Source organism: Myripristis murdjan, chromosome 10 (genome assembly GCF_902150065.1).
Source record: "Myripristis murdjan chromosome 10, fMyrMur1.1, whole genome shotgun sequence".
Classification (NCBI taxonomy): Eukaryota; Metazoa; Chordata; class Actinopteri; order Holocentriformes; family Holocentridae; genus Myripristis; species Myripristis murdjan.
Genome location: NC_043989.1, coordinates 14766889 through 14786810, shown reverse-complemented (window position 1 = coordinate 14786810; position 19922 = coordinate 14766889). Strand labels below are relative to the sequence as shown.

The 19922-nt window shown below is 43.2% G+C and overlaps 1 protein-coding gene across 1 annotated transcript in view; it reads left to right on the top strand.

The window, feature by feature from the left end:
- The window catches only part of gpc4 (glypican 4), a 32015-nt gene extending 12898 nt beyond the window's left edge, over positions 1-19117 (top strand). Inside the window, exons 2-9 of the mRNA XM_030062284.1 lie at positions 7036-7194; positions 12914-13311; positions 13905-14070; positions 14972-15102; positions 15201-15347; positions 15624-15748; positions 16337-16509; positions 16599-19117. Coding sequence (XP_029918144.1) covers positions 7036-7194; positions 12914-13311; positions 13905-14070; positions 14972-15102; positions 15201-15347; positions 15624-15748; positions 16337-16509; positions 16599-16825 — 1526 coding nt within the window. The 3' untranslated portion in view covers positions 16826-19117. The remainder of the gene's footprint in view (positions 1-7035; positions 7195-12913; positions 13312-13904; positions 14071-14971; positions 15103-15200; positions 15348-15623; positions 15749-16336; positions 16510-16598) is intronic.
- Positions 19118-19922: the final 805 nt, after the last annotated feature.

The following is a 19922-nucleotide window of genomic DNA, read 5'->3' as shown; positions in this document are numbered from 1 at the left end:
TGGGGGAGATGGGTGGATGTCTGTCCAAACATGGCCGGGCCAACATTAATACCACAAAGATACTAGAAGCTACCGTTCATCGCCTTAGTTTTCCAGTGTCAACACAGATTTGGATTTTTGTGACATGAATGCCCTTCGTGTTGCTCGTGAGAAACACATTTGTCAACGCTCATTGTAATGGTGTAAACTTAACCGTCCTTCACCTTTTCATTTGAGACGTGCTGGGAAGCACTGGGCAGTCTACTGAGCAGCAGTTTCACATTATTGCAAAATAATAGACATTGTGGAGCTGTTTCGTACCACCATTTTGTGTTGAACGCTTGAGGCAGATTCAGAGGTCCCCTGCCAATCTGCTCAGGCTCCTCTGGACTCTCTTTATGAATTAAGAGCTGAAAAGCATTATTGGTTTGGCCAAACTGCTATAAACTTGTCATTACTCTATTCTTGCAAGGCGGTGAAGTGTAGAAACAGAGTAGGTGGAAGTAATGCCCTACCCTGATTATCTCCATATGAGCAGTTGAGTCTTTAATAATGGTTTCCGCTTACAGCACAATGTTGCTGAACATTTCCCCCCTTGCGGTGATTGTGTCCCAGCTTTTTGTGCCGCGAGTGTGTGCTCATGTGCGTGGGCGTGTGTTCTATTTATCTTGGCTTTTTAAATTGGTATATTAATAGTTCTTGCTGTTTTTGAATGAGAATGACAGTGGTTTCACTCTCCTCCACATGCTTTAGAAAGCTGAGAGCTAAATAGGGGCATACATGGTGGAAACGGGGGGCCCCTGGCTCACTTTTCATCCCCCTCCAGCTAAGGATTTTGCCTTTTCACCTATATGTCTCGCTACTTGCAAAAGTGTACAAAGTGAGTTTGAAATTCCCTCGATAGTCGATGATGATTTTAAAAACATTAATTCAAATTTTGACTCAATTTATCTTAGCCCAGTACAGCCCAACATTCCCAGCACACCAGTTACAAAACCAAACGCAACTAGAAAACTGTTTGCATCATTTTCTGTGCAGCACTCACAATGTAGCGTAATATCAGGAGCAGTTCTTGTCCTTATGCAAACCAAGTTTTCAGAGCTCCCAGTAAAATATTACTATTATTAAATTTTAGCCATGGTACATTAAGATTTTGATCTGTTTTTGGTTTGCAGTGCACAATTATTACAGTATTGCCATTACCTAGTGTGGTACTAGAGTTTATTTTTCCTTTTTGACTGCTGCAAGTTTATTAGGCTTTCATTTCTCAGCAGAACAATCTCTTAGGGCAGTAAAAATCCACACATTGAAGCATAACTTTTAATGACCTTTTTCTTGGCAGAACATTGTTAAATGGTCTTTCATTTGTAGTACTGAAATCTGAAAAGTTTACCTCTTTCATCAGTATTTCTAGCAGTAATGTAACTCTTAGGTTGCCCATGATGAGAAGGTCACTAGTTTGATTCCCCCACGCCGACTTGGAAAATCTGGATGGGGAAAGTGAACAAGATGCTTTCTCCTCCCTCAGCAACTTCTGGCAGGATGCCCTTGAGCAAGAGACTGTGGTTTTACTGAGCAGTGGCCTGATGTGTATGTGTGAATGTTTGTAATCCCCCCCTCCTCCCGCAGCTACTCCCCTAGGTTGTAAATAAAATAGGCTCTCATTCAGCTTGCTGCGTTAAAGGATTTTCTTATAATGTAGGAGAAAATACATTTTCACTTACAGTTTTACTTAATCAGTTATTGTGCCGTGACAGTGTATAAAGTGGTATGAAAATGGCGCATTAGTGGCTTCTGCTCAGATATGGACTTTGCTTCACAGTTTGTACTTGAGTGCATATTTGTGTGCGTCTTTATAGCCCTTGGCTGATCTCATAAGGGAGAGTCCCTCGCTAAGCTCCACAGAATTAGTACTTCATGGAGACTTGGAACGTGCATGCTATCATTTTGAATAGTCAGGAAATGAGCTTCATTTCAAAATGAGTTATCTGACATTTGAACAAAATGATGCCTCATCTTATAAAATTGTTGCTGACAGCTGATCAAAGCCAAACATCTTAAGAGCATTGCTTTCAAATTAGTGATGTCTAATGTCTTTGAGGACAGAATCATGAGATGTTTGAAATGTTGACTGAAAAAGCTACTAATAAGTTAAGTTAGTTTTTCCCTAAACGATAAATGGTGTTTTGAAAAAAAAAAAAAAAAAACTCTAAAGATTGTCAATTGAATGAATAAAGAAAAATCTTTAAATGTAAATTATAAGTTTTTTTACTCATTGTCCAAATAAGGATTACAACTGCAGACTATCTGCAGACAGAGAGTGACAGAAAAGGAAAAGAAGGAGATTGCATCAAAGACTCCTTGACGACAAGCTGCAACAGGAGAGAACTTAAGGAGTGAATGACTCTTAGAAAATGTAATTGCTGTGATTTTAGAAACGAAATATCCAGCGGTTTGCTGCTTTTTTTTTTCATCTCCTCTTTCAGCTGAGGGTACACGCCACACCCCTTTAATTTCTCCTCCTTGTGACACTTGACAAATACTGACTTAATGCTTATTGCTGAAGCCTCATTATCTGAAAGTGACCACAGGATCAGTAAGTGTGACTGTGCATGACACGATGTGGAGCAGAACAGAAAGTTACCCAACAAATGGCATCAATCCCCCACCCCCAAGGATAATTACAGCCTAGACGGAGGTGAGGAGCGAGGGGAGAATGTTATGGCTACAGGGTGTGTAGATTTACACCCGTTACTGTGAGTAATGCTCAGTTGACTCGTTGCCCTCTTTTTTGTGTATGACTGCAGGGAACAGATTATACCAATATATGTAGAAATAGTAGAACTTGGAATCTGCCAGCTTTCTGTCTAGGTGTGTGTCTACACTCATGCGCAACCTTGAATTATTTTAGCTTTTAACTTCACTGTGGACGGCGCTGGGAGCTGCACGTTTTGCGCCGCTCACTTTATGAACTGTACAGAGCGACTGGGACGTGTGCGCACGCGCTTTTGATGTTGTATATTTAAATTACTCCAATGTTAAATTTCCGTGATCCAAAAGTTCCGGTGGTTCTGCATTCCAGGGTTTTTTTTTTAAATTGGCATCTAGATGAACTACAGGAAGCAAAAATTATATCTGAGAAATACTTACGAAACATTGACGGCTTTCTGAATTCTCAAGAGTCGGGTTCCATTGCGGACCACCAGGCCCCCTCCAGTTAATGACAGGTTCTGGTGAATGGGTTGGGGTAGGCCGTATCTTCAGGGCCTCCTTGGCGGCTCTTGTGTAGCTGTTTCGGTGGTGACTTGAGTTTAGGAGGGTACGGAAATAATCCTTGAGGGACTTTTATGACTTCAGATTGGAGCGTGTGTGTGGCTGGTAATGGTTCTATTTATATGTATTGTGTGCGTCTGCGACTTTTACGTCTCTTAATTGCATGTGTGCCCAAGTGTGTGGCATATGTGCTTGTGTGTGTGCTGAATTGCATGTGCGCTTTTTCGTATTAGTGTTGTTAATATTGGGAGTGATTGAGGATGGCTTGGGTGGGGTGACGGGCAGGGGGGGGTGTAGTTACTGTGTGTGGTGGATATGTTGGCTGGCGGACAGAGGGGGTCATAGGACAGGACCTCTCTCAGAGGAGTGGCTGTTAACCCTTGACCTCGCTGGTTAAGCCTGCAGGGTGGTGGTGGTAGAGGCAAAGCGGGGGGGCACTTGGAGGTCCGTCTGGTTCAGGGGCACATGATGGCAGGCAGAGGGGGCGGTGAGGTGTCTAATCTGGTTTTTGTCCATGAGGCGTTTTCACCTCCCCCACCATCCTTCCTCTGAGAACACAGTTTGAGAGGCAGGGCAATGTCAAAGGGAAGTGACTTATTTTATGAGCCATTTAAAGGGGATGGTGGTCTTCCACAAAGGAAAAGCAGAGAGGCAGTGGACTGCTGATGAATACCATGACACACAGTCACATGTTTGTTTACAAGCTGCTGCTCCCTTGTTTTGACTGCCATAAATGGCCGTTTTTCCTCTTGTGAATGACACTCAAACAATGTTCTGCCTCTCTGCCCTATTAGATCTTATAGTACTTGGGACGCTGGAGGGCTGAGAGGCCCCTAAAAGGAACTCCATAAGGCAGTTGAGAGTCGACCGAGTACACCCAACACACAAAGACTATTCATGACAATGTCGGTGAAGAAACTACCGATGCATTGCCGCATTGTGAAATGGCGAGGCTGGAACATGTCACACAAGGTCCAGCGTGATGTTGATTTTTATAGGATCCAGCTCTTCCTGTAGCTGTCCGTGTGCTTGTGTTCCAGCTTGGTATGTGCCATTTTCTCCCAGCGGTTTGAGAAATTGGCTGCCACAATGTTTTCACAAAGTATGCATTAGCTAAGAATCTTCACTTTTCAGAGACTTAATCCTTAGAGTTAACAATGTGACATTTGTACAGACATTCCTGTGAAATATTGACCATCTCGCTTTTATTTGTGTACTTTGGTAACTGCGGCGATTTTCCACGTGGATATAGCGCTTTTGATTGTGCGCCGGTGCTGTGGGCAAGCAGGGGCCCTGGTGGAGGAGAGACTGGATGGCTGTTTCACCTAAAAGTTCACTGTGTGTGTGTGTGTGTGTGTGTGTGTGTGTGTGTGTGTGTGTGTGTGTGTGTGTACCCACTGCTCCCTTTACCTCCAATCATGCTGGTACAAAGAGCTATGTGTTGAGCAGTGATGTGATGTGTGAATGTGTTTAGGTAGGGGCTGCCAACTGTGCCTGTGAGTAGTGTGTGTGTGAGAGAGAGAGAGCGAGAGAGTGGGGGTTGTGTGCAATGAGTGACAGAGGAATGAGTGAGAGGGAGAGATGAGTTTGAGGAAAGGGTTTAGTGAGAGAAAGAGTGACTTGGGCCTTATTTGGACTTGATCCCAGACAGAGGGGTCCAGTTTATGTGGAGGTGGGGGGTGGGCTGGGTAGAGGTAGATCCTTCCTTGTCTTTGGTGAGGTGATCATATTGCCATATTACAAAATATAAAATTTCCTCACGTATTTAAAAAAATCTTTAGCCATTGCATCCAGCCTGGAGGGGTTTGTTGTAAAATTGTTTGGTTGCATTTCTCAGTTTTGTGTAGCGGTTTAGTTGGCTGAGGCCATATTGAATTATGTCTGCCTAACCCTGGTGTGTGTGTGTGTGTGTGTGTGTGTGTGTGTGTGTGTGTGTGTGTGTGTGTGTGTGTGTAGTTTAATAGTCTAACAAAACACCTCTAGCTTTTAAATAAAGTGATGTAATTTAACATTTCTGTCATAAGGAACAAGCACATTTCATGCATCACTTCAGCTTTAACATTAAATCAAGGCTATATTAATCTAGAATGCTCTGTGAAACTTTAGAGTCTTTAAAAATTGCAATAAAACATTTATTTTGAAGCTCCATACATGGCACATAAGCAGTCTTGAAGCAGCGAGGACCTGCAGCGGGGCTGTGCAGGCATACAGGCCCCGCGTCAGTGAGCACTAGCTGGTGGGGAAAACTAAACAGGCCGTTGGTGCCTGGGTGGAGTGAAAGGATCCCTGTGTTCTCCCCAAATTCCAGCAGCCACGTTTAAAACAAAACATTATTGCAGCTGCAACTTTGTATTCGGCGGTGCTGACCTGACCCTCCTTTTAATTGGATGTTAAACTCACTTTTGTCAAAGTTGGCCGTTAGTCTTGTACCAAAGGCTGTGTGTAGATTTTAAATGATGGCTCTGATTTTGAAAACAGAGTGATACCTCAGAGTGGGTCGTATTGAGTTTTCAGGTCGTATCGGCTTAGCCTACATCAGCCCTCTTACCTGCTCTGTGGTTGTAGCTCATCTTATCGGTCTCACCCTCAGTCTAGACGTGAAGCCCTCATGTTGGGAACTTAAACAGGAGCCCCGAGTACAAAGTCTGTTTTACAACAACACAGCACTTAAAAGAAGCTACAGAGCTGAACTATCAATCTTGACAGTGAGTGCCAGGATAAGCATGAAGCTATAAAGTGGCAGGCTAAAGACTGCCTCGGGCTGAATGATGTAATTAATCCACTTAAGTGCAGTTAAGGGGCTTTTCTCACCTACAGTGCATTTGGTATGGTCAGGGGGAAAGCTGGTACTGAACATTTGAAGGCTGTCATTACAAAACACTATTTACATCCATTGAAAACAAACAAAAAAAATCTAATCATATATATCAGCGTGTTGCTGCTTTTTCAGTAAAAGCATATATAGCATTCAGCATAGATAATAACAATAGTAATCAGTACTGGGATTTATTTTAGTGGCAATTTCTCATTTTGAAATGACACTTTTACATCTTTTTCTTTCTTTCTATTTTGGTTTATCGAAGTCAAATCATTCTTTTTTCTTTTTCTTCTTTTTTCTTTAAAGCATGAGAATGTTACCATGAATTTGTGACACGTTATCTTCATTGTAATTTTCTTTATGGATTGTTTTTCATTGGCACCTAAAGTCATAGTGATGGCTAAGTAATGTTGACAGTGTTTGAAAATGAGTGTTGAAACAAAGCCAAAAAACAAGAAAAAATCATATGATGCATATAAATTTGTTCAATATGTAATAGTAAGGCAAAATGTTCAGATTACAGATTTTGACTTGAGTTGCTGTGCAGGTTTGCAGGTCCAGATTTCAAACTGTCTTCATTTCATGTAATCTGAAGCCCTTAAATATTGTCGACTATGCTGAAATATAGCATTTTAAGTCTTCTGACCAGTTTTAGAGACCTTACATACACTGAGGTTTCTTTGTATGTTTTGTGAGAAGTCAGTCCAGCCACACAGACCTCTATTCTGACGGGCCCACACTTGTTCTCATATTTCATTCTAATTGACATTTAAAAAAGGTCTTGAAAAGTCTGAAATTTAACCTAATGAAACTTGCAGAGATCCTGCAAATAAAACAGGTGCAGAGGCGCCTTAAACTCTGATGGGGTGTGATTTGTAGTGATAATGTGTCTCATGAATACCAGCAGTGATGGATGGTTTCTTGCAGAGTGTGGTGTGTAACATTCTCCTGTTCTCTCTCCCTAGGAGCTCCCCTGAAAGTCTGTCCGCAGGGTTTCTCCTGCTGCACCGTGGAGATGGAGGAGAAGCTGAGCCAGCAGAGCCACTCGGAGATCAAAGCGCCTGTCTCCCAGCTTAGCACAAACCTACAAAGCACCTTCAAACAGAGGCACAGCCACTTTGACCGTAAGAAATCACCCACACATATAGACACACATACATACCAGCCGTCTTTACCACTGCGTGCATCAGTCTGCGTTGTTGGGCTTGCTGCAGCGTCTCGTCCCTGCAGCACTTGTGTTGCCCGATTTTGACAGACGCTCCCACCTGCCAGTGCGCCGCTCGGAGCGGAGACAGTCAGTCTGTGTCTGTTGGCCTGTCCACCTGTCCCTCAATGTCTCAGCTCCCTGCCTCATCTCCCCCTCGCCGCCCAGTCCCCCGCTACCCACTTCCCTTCACTCCAGAGAGGCGTGCACGCTCCCAGACAGACCACACACATTTCCAGATCCAGTCTTCTCTGTTCTCTCTGTTCCTCTGTGTGTGTGTGTGTGTGTGTGTGTGTGTGCAAGCACCAATGTGCATGCATGCATGCCTGTAAATACTGGGATCATGTTTCCCTTGCGGTGGGTGGGAGAGCATGGGAACATGCAACAGTGCTGAGTCACCGAGGAAGCAGGGGACGGCATTGAATACCCTCGGTCACCCAACCGTGCCACCATCGTTGCTCTGTTGCAGAAGCGGGTTTGATGAGATAGGAATGACAGGGTGATTTTTTTTTTTTTTTTTTTTTTAATACTTGAGTGGATGAACTGAAAGACAGAGGAAGAGTAGAATTTCAAATTGCTAAATAGTTTGGGATTCTGCTTGTCAAGGCGGGAAGTGATGAAAGGGTTCTTATGTTTTTAAAGAAGGCTGCAGAGATGTGAGGTGGTTGTAGTTGTGTGTTTTCATGTGTGTGTTTGTGTGTGCACATATACATCTGTGTGTATGTGTGTGTGTGTGTGGGTGAAAGACCTTAAGATCTTATGTGTCTGTGAAGGGGAGAGAAGGATAGTCAGTAACAGGGAGCATGTGTATTGCAGCCAGATGTGAACAGGAATGTGACGTGTCGGAATGCAGCGGCTGCTTGAGCCCTCCCGCCCCTCGTTCTCCCTCTCTCTCACTGCCCTTCGTCCCCATCTCATGCTTCACTCGCTCACCAAAAAATCCCTATCTTTGTCCAGTGGACGCCCCCGCCCCACCCCACTGTCTCCTGTGTCCCACTGTTAATGTTTCACTGCGCTCACTTCTCAAATACACGTTCTTGTTCTTGCACTAAGCTCTACCCTCCCTTCTCTTCTCATGTTTTTGCTGCTCTCAACTAGGGCTCTCTGCAACATCTTGTAAAATTGTAACGGTGACTTAGAGACAAAGGATTTAGTCATAAGATTCTTTGATGGCTAATAGTCACAGGATTGTTTTTCAAGTAATTAAATTAACCCTATAATGTAGAATTGCGCAAAATGTCTTCTACGTTATTGTTTCCATTCAGTTTCATGTAGTCATGGAAACTTCGCATCAACTGTCCTCATCTCTATCTCATTTGGTGATTTAATTTCCCAACAGCCAGAGAACAGATATGAACTTTCCTTCAGCTGCAGCTTATCTGTGTAGGTGGCGAGAGCAACAGTGACAGCAAGAGCAAGAGAATGAGAGGTGTTCTGGTCAAAAAAGCAAGAATCACATCTCTTACTCAAAAACCATCATGTTTTGTATCTGCATTGGATCATGGTCTATTGAGGCTGCCGTAGCTACAACTAACTACTATTTTCATTATCGATTAGTCTGTCGATTATTTTCTTGATTAATTGATTAGTTGTATGGTGCATAAAATATCAGCCACCAAATAGGGCTGAGCAATTAATGAAAATATTATTATTGTCAAATGGCAAACTGCAGTATCCAAATTGCAGGCGCTACAATTTTTTTAAATAAGTAAAATGTGTGACAAAACATTGTGTTAAATGCCCTGGCCAACAAATTATATTTTTCCAGACATAAGAAAACTTTTTTTTTTTTTTTTGTACAGACCCCAGCAAAAATCACACCATGTTCACTTTTAATAGCTTTTCAATTGAAAATAAAAAAATTAATCCAAAGTTATAATCCCCTTTAAAATTGAGAATCATATTGCATTCACAAAATCTGTACCCATACCCAGAGCAGGTAATATCTAAGTTGTTTCACAATATTAATAACCATAAGTCCACGAATAATCATATAAAAGTGATGCAGTAGTTGGCGGGAACACTAATGACTGAAAAGTCAACTAATTGACCTACAGGGGGCAGCCTTTGATTCAAGAGTGAAACTGCAGCCTGAATTTCATTTGTCCTCCTGCCCCTTTGAGACCCCCACCCCATCAGCACAGGTCCTGTCTGCTGTCTGGGTGCAGACCTGCCTGTCTCTGAACTGTTAGATGTGGGATCCCTTTACAAAGGCCTGCTGTGCTCTCTTCCACCTGGGCCATTAGACCATTCTCTCACTGGATATGGTGACAGGCTCAGGTTGCTCTCTCATTGTTTCCTGTTCTCACATCGAGACACCCAGGAGCAGACACTTCCTGTTTGCCGGACTGAGCTTAGGAAGTGGTTATCACTTTATTTGCCTCGACCGCAGAGGACGGTACCGATGGTGACGTGAGCTGAGCGCTTGTGTGTATCTGTGCGTAGACACGCAAATAAACACAGCTGCTAATGTACATGAACACAGGAACACCGACATGCACTGCTCACACACTAACAAACTCAGGAAGTGGTGTATGTGATTAAGCAGACTCTCATCATGCGCCTGGAGGTAGGAGTCATGGCCAATTAAGAGCGGGGCCAGGAATAGTTCTCCCCTCTTCTTTCTCTGCCTCTTGTGTGTTTGTCCTAGCCTCGCCTGTCTGTCCTGTTGCACTGACCCTGTCCAGCAGAGCAAGCCTATGTCTGGGATTTAAGCACTGGGATTAAGGCCCCTTTCCTTCACTCACACACACACACACACACACACACACACACACACACACACACACACACAAGAAGACACATCCATCCATTCCACTGCAGCCGAACAGCAGGAGGCATGGAATCCCATAAGAAAAGGGAGAAGCGCAGGGACTAATTGGCACAAATAGGATGCAATTACTGCTTGGACTGGGATTGGGAGGAGCAAAGTTTATAGGGACACAGGGGGGAGGGGGGTTTGGGGGTCAGGGAGGAGAAGTTCAGTGCTCGCTGGAGGAAGAAGGGGAGGGATGAGGAGTGGGAGGAGAGCGGTCAGCTCCTCTGTTGCTGTGATGGATTTGGCCTAACATCATCCTTCATAATTTAAGGCTCATCTGGAACATGTGGAAACGCTGATGCTGAGTGAAGGGAGGGGGGACTAAGACAGGCACCGATGGAGGCAGAAGTTGTCCTTCTTCCCGGAGAGCATTGCTTTTTACATTTTGTTACAAGTTATGCTCTCTCCCGTGTAACCTTTCACCCACATTCTCTCAGACCATTGGCTGAGCGACAGGCGCATTTTTTAATGGAAAAATCCTGAGGGAGTGTTCAGCTCCTCGGCCTGTTGGCAGACGGCTGTATGTCATAAACTGTTTTTAATGACAATGCAAGATGCCTGTGTAATGCTGCTCATACTTCAGGCCCTTGGCTTGGGCCAAAGAGCCCCCACACCCTCCGCACCGCCCCCTCTAATCCCCCCCACCCACCCACCCACCCACACACACACACACACACACACACACACACACACACACACACACACAAACACACACAGGCTACGTTGCTTTTTAAGCCACATTCTGGAAAACAAGCAGTGGGTTTGTCCAAACTCATTACAGGGCTTATCTGGCCAACATATAGGCATTGCCAGTGTAATGTAGAAAGGAAGTAGAGGAAGTGTAGGGTTGTCCACCTCCTCCTCCTCACCTCCTATGTCTCTTTTCACTGACTTTAAACTTGTGGCTACTATGACATTCCTGGGGTAGGGGTGGGCCTTTTGTTTTAATCTCTGTCAATGGAGCGTGGAACTTGGTGCTCTCTCCCCTGTCTTTGTGTGTATGTGTGTGTGCATTGGGAGGAGGGGGTAAATGGAGGGGCTGCAGTGTTTCCGGTATCCTTGGCGACACAGTGGGGATTTGGAGTTAAAAAAGCCCTCAACTTAACCCGCCCCAAGCCGCCCTCACCCCTCCCCTACCTCATTTTTTCTTTTTAGTGTGTCAGTCTGAAGTGGAAGTGACAGCACTACTTGGGCACTGTGTGTGCATATATGTGTGTGTGTGTGTGTGTGTGTGTGTGTGTGTGTGTGTGTGTGTGTGTGTGCGTGCGTGTGCATGTACTGGTGGCAGATTCAGAGAGCGTTTAGTGACTCCCTCTGTGAGAGCATGGGAACTTTACATTTCAAAGCCAAGCAGAGGGCACCCAGAGAAACTGCAGCGGGACAGAAGTTTTGTGTGTGAGTGGGAGAAAGGGAGTCGATAAAAAAAAAAAAGGGAGACGAGTGAAAGGGGCGAGTGTATGCTTGCATGCACGCGAGACTGAGGTGAAGCATTTTTCAGAGACTCTGTGGAATTCTCATTTTGTTCAGATTAAGAAAGTGTGTATGTGGGGTGGGGAGGGGTGGGGGGTGACGAGGGGTGTTCGTGGGAGAGGGGGCTGGATTATTGGGGGGTGGGGGAGGCGTTGGGCTGGTGGGGGGGTGATGGACATTCCTCAGGATGAAGTAGGTCATTGTTCCCTGTCTCTACTGAAGAGAGCTCTCTGAAGGAACTGATGAAGTGAAAGCAGCAGAGGGAGAGAGATGTGGGGCTTGGTGGGGTTGAGGGGGGGATACAGGTCCCTATACGGGATGGGGGGGTGGGGGGGGGGCGCATTATTCAGTAATCCTATTGAAAATGCCTCTGAAGGACAGTCCAAGAGAAGCTGGGAGAAAGGAAAGCGAATGGAATGTGACAACAGAAAAATGCCATTGATGGTGGTCAGTTTGAAGCAGCTTGATGTGGAGAGACGTTTCTGCTGAATGGCAAGTCTACAGGGACGATGTGCTGCGCCGCTCCCCTCCCATACTTGTTCGCTCGCTCGGCCTCAACAGAGACACCCGACTCCACCTTTTACTCTTCTTGTGCTTTACTCTTGTCCACACCTTCTCCCTTCCATTTCCAAATCTTCCCTTCCCATAAGGCATCCCCTTTGCAGCTTTTGCTTCCAAGATTTTTTTTTAGCTTAATCATTTTTCTTTATTCTGAGATACTCAAAATATCGAGAAATGGATTAAGTGGAATCAGCATCATTCTGATTGTAAACTTGTGTGTTTGGAAACGGCAGCAGGTTTTCAGTTAAAGGAAAAGGTTACAAATTATAGGTGGATGGAGGGCTCTGAATCTCCTGAATGCAAAAGATAACGTCAGAGATATAATGCAATTCAGTACTAAAAGTAATATGCTGTTGAAGTAGTTGTTTAGACTGTTATACAATAGTAATATTTTACAATTGTATTCCTTACTGGCACACTACGATTATGTTCTTTTTATGTGTGTGTGTGTGTGTGTGTGTGTGTGTTGCCAGTAGCCTAAAGTTTTATAACATAATATGGTGTGGATCTGCTTTGTCCAAACAAGTAAAATGAAAAGATGCAGTATTAGGTTAAGGAATGATAAAATCAGCCCCCAGTCTATTTTTGAGTATGTCCCAAGCAATATGTTATCCATCATTCTGGGAAAAGAGCAAATTAAATTTCCTTCACAACATCTTCGGAAATAAATCCTGCTTTGTAGGAGCACACTGAAATGCCAACAGTGTAGAATTGTTTGCTGTGGATCTTTGGCATCCTTTGCATTTAGTCATCAGACTAATCCTCCTCTTCTTCTCCCCCTTTCCTTCAGAGTTTTTCCGTGAGCTTTTGGACAATGCCGAACGCTCACTGAACAGCATGTTTGTGCGGACGTATGGGATGATGTACGTGCAGAATGCAGAGCTCTTCAAGAACTTCTTCCAGGCACTGAAGCGCTACTACATATCAGGCAGCAGCGCCGTCAACCTGGACTCCATGCTGTCAGACTTCTGGGCCGACCTGCTGGAGAGGATGTTCCGGCTGGTCAACGTGCAGTATGAGTTCTCCGACGCCTACATGGAGTGTGTGAGCCGCCACACGGAGCAGCTCCAGCCCTTTGGCGATGTGCCGCGCAAGCTCCGTCTCCAGCTGACGCGGGCCTTCGTTGCTGCACGCACTTTCACACGTGGGCTGGCGCTCATGCCGGAGGTGGTTAATAAAGTCTCTACGGTAAGAGCTGCATGTCAGACTTTTTGGTTTTTGGTGTGCAAGCTGACAGCAATCCTCTATGAGGTCTTTAATTTTAACTACTGCTGGATACTGAAAAGTGTTGCCCTAGGCAGTTTTTTTGGCATGACAGTTCTGTCAGGGGAACTTGGTATGAATCTGAGTACATACAGCCTTTTACTTACAGAAGATCTGCAGTGTTTGAGCAGGTATGGGGAGTTCAGGTGAAACATAAGACCACATGCAGCAAAACGTTAACCGTGCCTCACTCCTATGTGTTCTAATTTCAACTCTAACGCTGTTTCAAGAGGTCAAGGTTCCACTTGTATGCATGACTGATTATGCGTGTGTTTGTGACTGATTGTGTGCATGTGTAACTGATAACGTAAACTACTTGGACTTTTCTGGAATGACATGTTTTGCCATGGTGATTCATTAATGATTAGATTATACTGTGGACTTGACTAAGCTTATAAAACAAATGGTTCTGCTTATTTAGGGTCTGAGAATGTGTGTTTGGCAGTGGTGGATGAGTGTTTTCCTGTGAACTGCAGCAGAATGATAACAGACCGTTTTCTGCCCTTCTCCCCCCTCAGGTCAGTGCGTCTCCCAGCTGTGTGCGAGCAGCTATGAAGATGTTGTACTGTCCCTACTGCTCGGGCCAGGTGGCCCTGAAGCCCTGCCAGAATTACTGTCTGAACGTGATGCGCGGCTGTTTGGCGAACCAGGCTGACCTCGACACCGAATGGAACAACTTCCTTGGTAAGAAGTCGTAATTTCAACAAGAACGATTTCTAACTCAACCGTGCTTGCCCCATCTGACAGATATGATGATTATTCTTAAATTATAGCCTAATGTTCTGTTGTTTATTGTTGCCACTTTGTTGCTGCAACCCCCAGCCTTCCCAGCATTATCAGTACAGTTTACTCTCATCTAATCTAACCAAGCAACCCTCCATAGTCTTGTGGCACAAAGCCAATCTGACATGATGGGATTGGTGGATCACTGTGCTAACTTTCTGTTTTGCTTCTCCACTTGATGTACATGTGTAGCGGTTGTTGATGCATATGTCATCTTCCCTTTGTGTATTTAAGTAAAGTGTCAGTTCTTGCACAACTTTTCTACAGGTTACATGCAGCTCTGTTTTTTTGTTTGTTTTTGTTTTGTTTTGAGTTTCTTGCTCATGCAGGAACTGAAATAAATTTTCAAGTACATTATTCATTGCATTCAGTGAATACGGAGAGGTACATTTATCCACTATTTTCTGTATATATTTCATTCTAAAAAATAGCATGCTATAGCAGACGTGTGAAACACTGTAAGTTTTTCTGGCCTCTACCTCCATTAAACATGTCCATTCCTGGCTCATAGTTCCTGTCTGCTGACACTGCTGCTCTCTGTGGTGGTGTCTGGTTTCTGCTGCCCCCTGCCTGTGTAGCACGTATACTCTGCTCTAATTGTAAGACTGTATACCAGCATCAACTGTTTTACAGTTTCCTGCCCTAGGAAACAGTAGCAGATAGCATATGCCTCCCTCTAGTGGAGGTTAAATGTCACTTGAAGTGGATTGAATTCATAAAATCCATTCTATTTTGCCTTTAAATTAATTTCTAATATGTGATTTTTTAAAAAACATGTTCTTTTAACCTTTGTGGTTTCCAGATGCCATGCTGAGTCTGGCTGAGAGGCTCGAGGGTCCCTTTAATTTTGAATCTGTCATGGACCCAATCGATGTGAAAATCTCAGAGGCCATCATGAACATGCAGGAGAACAGCATGCAAGTGTCACAGAAGGTCAGTGTCTTTTCAGTCTTTGTGGGAGAGTTTGAAAGAGTGAAAGGTGTGAGATCATGTTGCACTCACCCCGCTCTACCCTTGCCTTCCTCCACCAGGTCTTCCAGGGATGTGGCCAGCCTAAGCCAAACATGGCCTTCCGTTCCCGTCGCTCTGTCAAAGAAACTGGCTTTACAGGTCGCTTCCGTCCTTACAGCCCCGATGCACGGCCTACAACCGCTGCTGGGACCAGCCTGGATAGACTGGTAGGATCTATGAACACCCACGTTACAACAAGACTTATGTTAATCTACTTTAAATATTAATGTTTCTATTTCCTTGCATATGTAATAAATTTCTGTTAAACTTCTGTACACTGCTCTGTTGCATTAGTAGTGAAACTGTATTGACATTATCGTGTTGAAACCTCCCTCAGCATTTGCAACAATACAATTTCTGATTAATGTTTTATGTGTAAAACTTTGACCCCATTGGGTCCCACCGTGCAAAAGATATTCCTCATTCGTGTATTTTTTACACAGACGGCAGATGTGAAGAAGAAGCTGAAGCATGCCAAGAAGTTCTGGTCCACGTTGCCAGACACTGTGTGTGCTGGGGAGAGGATCGCACCTGGGGACGAGTGCTGGAACGGAACAGCAAAAAGCAGGTAAGAGAACCACACACACACAAATAAAACAGCATAAACAAGTCATAAAATAAAGCGGAAGATAAAATAAAACAAGATAAAATGTAAGTAAAATAAATGAGACAAAATACAGCAGGTAAAAATATACAAAAAACAGGACATTAAATTGTGGGACAGTAAATGGAATTTTTAGTAAAGGAATTTAGTCGACTTATTGCTACATATCAACGCGCCATTCATTTTGTCAACGGATTTTTGAAGAACTAAATAGTCATCGACGACCCTTTTTTGATGATGATGAGTTGCTCTGTGAAAACAAAAATTTCCACAAAATATTTTTTATTTGACCCACAAAAAAATAACTAGACGAAAATGTCAGAGACACAAAAAACATAAATTTGCCCCACTTTGGCCAAAATGACAGAAAAAATAACAGACAACAAAGCTGTCATTTGACTAAACTAACAAAAATGATTTGAAGTGCGTCTGACTAAAACTTTACCAAGACTAATGTAAAATAAATTACTAAAATAAAACACAGCATTGTTAGCTGCTCAACTCTGTGCTTTATCTGACATCTCTATGAATTTCCTTTCTTGCTTTACCTAGGTATGAGTCAGTTGTCATTGGCAATGGACTAGCCAATCAGGTGTCAAACCCTGATGTGGATGTGGACATCACAAAGCCAGACATCATGATTCGCAGTCAGATTGCGGTTTTGAAGGAAATGACGAGCTGGCTCAAGGCAGCACACAGTGGCAACGACATCTCCATCGATAATGGTGAGGACTGTCGACTTCTGACTCTCATCGCTTGCTCTTGTCGTTTCCCTCTCTGCAGACATCTGACCCCCTTTTGTATTTTTTAACAGATGAAGATGCGAGTGGAGGAGAAGAGAGCGGAAGCGGTTGTGAATCCCCATCTTGTGAAACAGACCGGGACATCTACTTCTCCACTCCACCCCCTATCAAACCCCGAGTTGTCCCGGTGGTGGACAGACAACCAGGATCAACCAGTGGCGCCCGCATGTCACAGGGAAGCATGGCACTGGCGCTCTGCGGGCTGGTGCTGGCCCTGCTTGCTCCCCACTTGAGATAAAACTGCCGAGGCAGGGCGAGGAAGAGAACGAGAAGGAACGTTGGAGCGAAGGGGAAACCTGTCAGAGAGACTTTGAAAAGACTGCCTTCAGGACCTTGGTCTGTCCGCCACTGGGGGGGAGACTCTTATTAATATTACAATAACTTCACTTTTAATTATTCATTTGTATGTTTTTTTTTTTTTTTTTTAAAGGACATCAGTGTACAGCGATACATTGTTCTTTCCAAAAAAAGAAATCCACCAATTTTTTCCCCACTCCTTTCCCATATGTGTTTTTTTTTTTTTTTTTCTTTTAGGGATAAACCTATTCCCCTCATGGCCCTTTGGAGCTATGATTCTTCTCACAACATTATAAATCGTGTTTATTTGGCAATTAAATCCCAGTTCATCTTTGTGCCTTCCTAAAAGAATGTCGTCAGAGTTGACGCTAGATGTTTGGTTGAATGTTGAGTGCCTGTGGTGGGACATATCTGCGTATTTCTGATGAGTTTAATTATGCTACCTTTCTGCAAATGCATTTCCATTATACAGAGAACAACAAAAGAATAATGTAGCAAATAGTCCTTTTATTTGTGATTGTTGTGTGTGTCTGCGTCCACACGTGCACTGACGTGTGTGGCTGCGCTTCCATTTTAGGATGTCTGCCAGTCAGAAATTATGAGACTGATCAGGGCTGAGGGCATCAGTCCTGAGTTAGGATCAGGATAACAGGATATTTTTCTTCCACTTTGCTTTTGAGAAGCCTTAAAGCTCTTTTCGGCGCTACAAAGTGCACGTTAGCTCGTCTGTCAGAAATACTACAAGAGAAATTACAGCACAGGCATTTAACTGGTTGACCTGGAGATGGAATTAATTCTAAAGAACAAACAAAGCTTTTGGAGCATTCTGCGCACCCAAACAGGAATAATATATGAATACTACATGGATTACCACAACTTAAAGGACAGCTTTTGTTGTTTTTTTGTTCTTATGTTTTTTTTCTCAGCTTAAATCAGCTCACTAGTAAGATCTTACCTCATGCATGCTCTCGTTGTCAATGCAAACTAGCAGTGTTTGGAAGTGAAAGCGTCTGGTAGAATTAGATATACGGCAGGCATCCTGGTGTGTGGTAACCATGGCTTGAAAGGTGAGGGACTCCCCTGGCATTACCCCTGAAGAAGGCAAAGCTGACAAGTCCTGAATGCCCTTTTGGTACTGTAAGCTCAGTTCAGCGCAGAGTATCTGACTCTATACAGTCTTACTTGTTTGAAAAGGATTAGAGGGTGACTTGTACGTTCAGAGCGTTTCAGATAAACTAGAGAAGAGGAACAAAAGACAGGGATTTGATCAAATTGACTCAAGATGAGTAAGATTATTTTAATACAGGGTTGTATGTTGAACAGGTGTAATATTTTTTTTAGCTATTTTTGGTATGAAGATATACGTATATTAGGTACTACAGTGGATTTTACTCCTAGTTTTTAGGCGCTGGTGGGAGTGGTCAATGTGCACAGATTTTGGGGGCACTTCTGGTCAGTGTGCACAGCTTCTAAGGGCTCCTCTTTGCCCATAAACCCCATCCCACAATACACACTTGTACCTCTCTATTATTATGGCCTGCGTCAGTGTAAATGGACTCATCCTGAACCATCCTGTCTACCTTCATCCTCGCATTCTCATTTCAACTCAATGTTGAATGTTGAGGTTTATCATAAGTGCTACCAAAACTGATACATGGTGCCTGATGTTTTATTTTTTTGTTTGTTTGTTTTTAACCTTGGTACATTGTTAGCTACTTCTTTAAGACAAAAAAAGAATGTAGATGTTCAGGACTGCTCAAGACAGTCACTTGTATCTGTTTTTTTTCCTCCTTTTGTAAGTATGTTGTAGCCAACTGTAAAAGCACAACATAGATTTTCTTTTAATTTGATAATCTGGTCTATAAATTGCATTGCCTGGCCATTTCATCTCTAACCTTATGCTGCCTCAAGTTGCTTTTGTACAGTAAATTATGCATGTATTTTTTAATGCCTGTTCAGACATGCTTATAGAACTGACAAAAGTATCTCAAAAAATACAGTATTCAGAATGCATTGGTATACATAATTTAGATGCTAAATATTAATAATTTTACAAATTAACTGATTTATTTTTACTGGTATCAGATTTGGGGGAGAGGCTGGGGGGTAAATATCATTTTGTAAAAATGTAAAAAAAAAAAAAAAAAAAAAAAAAAAGGATTTGCATGTGTCAGATTTGTCTGCAGGTCTAAAATAATTGGCTATTCTATGTGGTAAATACTGGACATGGCAATGTGCTCACAACCCTTTGTGCCTCTTGTTTGGCTTTGAATTTGTCACGTTCATGCTAAGCTTACATGATATTCTCTTTGTAAAATGAATGTTCCCAATGATCGGTTCAGTTGCGAAGACTAGGAAACAAATCAGTGAGGACATCGGAAATAAGAATCAGACTTTGAAGGGTTTGATGTCCAAGCAGCAGAAACATCTATGCAACCCACAAAATGTTGATTTTTAAAATACTGAAGTTGTGATTTGACAGCTCAATGTGGCATTACTTATGTGTGTCACTGGTTCAATTATTTTTCCACCAACATTTTTGTTCCACCAACATTTCTACAAGGGCTTGTGCATGTGTTAGTGTCATGTGGGAGAGTCGTGCTGTGTGTGATGAAACCCAACTTTCTGATACTCAAGAGAGGAAATGTTTTGGGTGACGTGATGATGGTAAATGTCTGTGCTTGCAGGCCAGGGCAACAACATTTTCCAGCTGGCAGGAGTTGGTCCGGCTGCTGGATATTTGTTCATCTGATCCATAGAGCAACTGTAGTCTAGCGACTTTAAAGTTGAACTAGACAGATGTTGAAACCTTTCCATCTGCCTTTGGCCCTCAAGAACAGAATGGACTCATATTCTGAGGAGAAAATGAGTGACTGGAAAGAGTAAACAATGTGTAAATAAAGAGCAGCCGTTTTAGATGTCTCTAAAAGAGGCCGTAACAGTACACCAGATTTTTACTTTTCAGAGTATCTCCTAAATGTTATGGAAAAACAAGATGAGATAGATGTTAAATTGTAAGAGAAAATGTATATTAAACA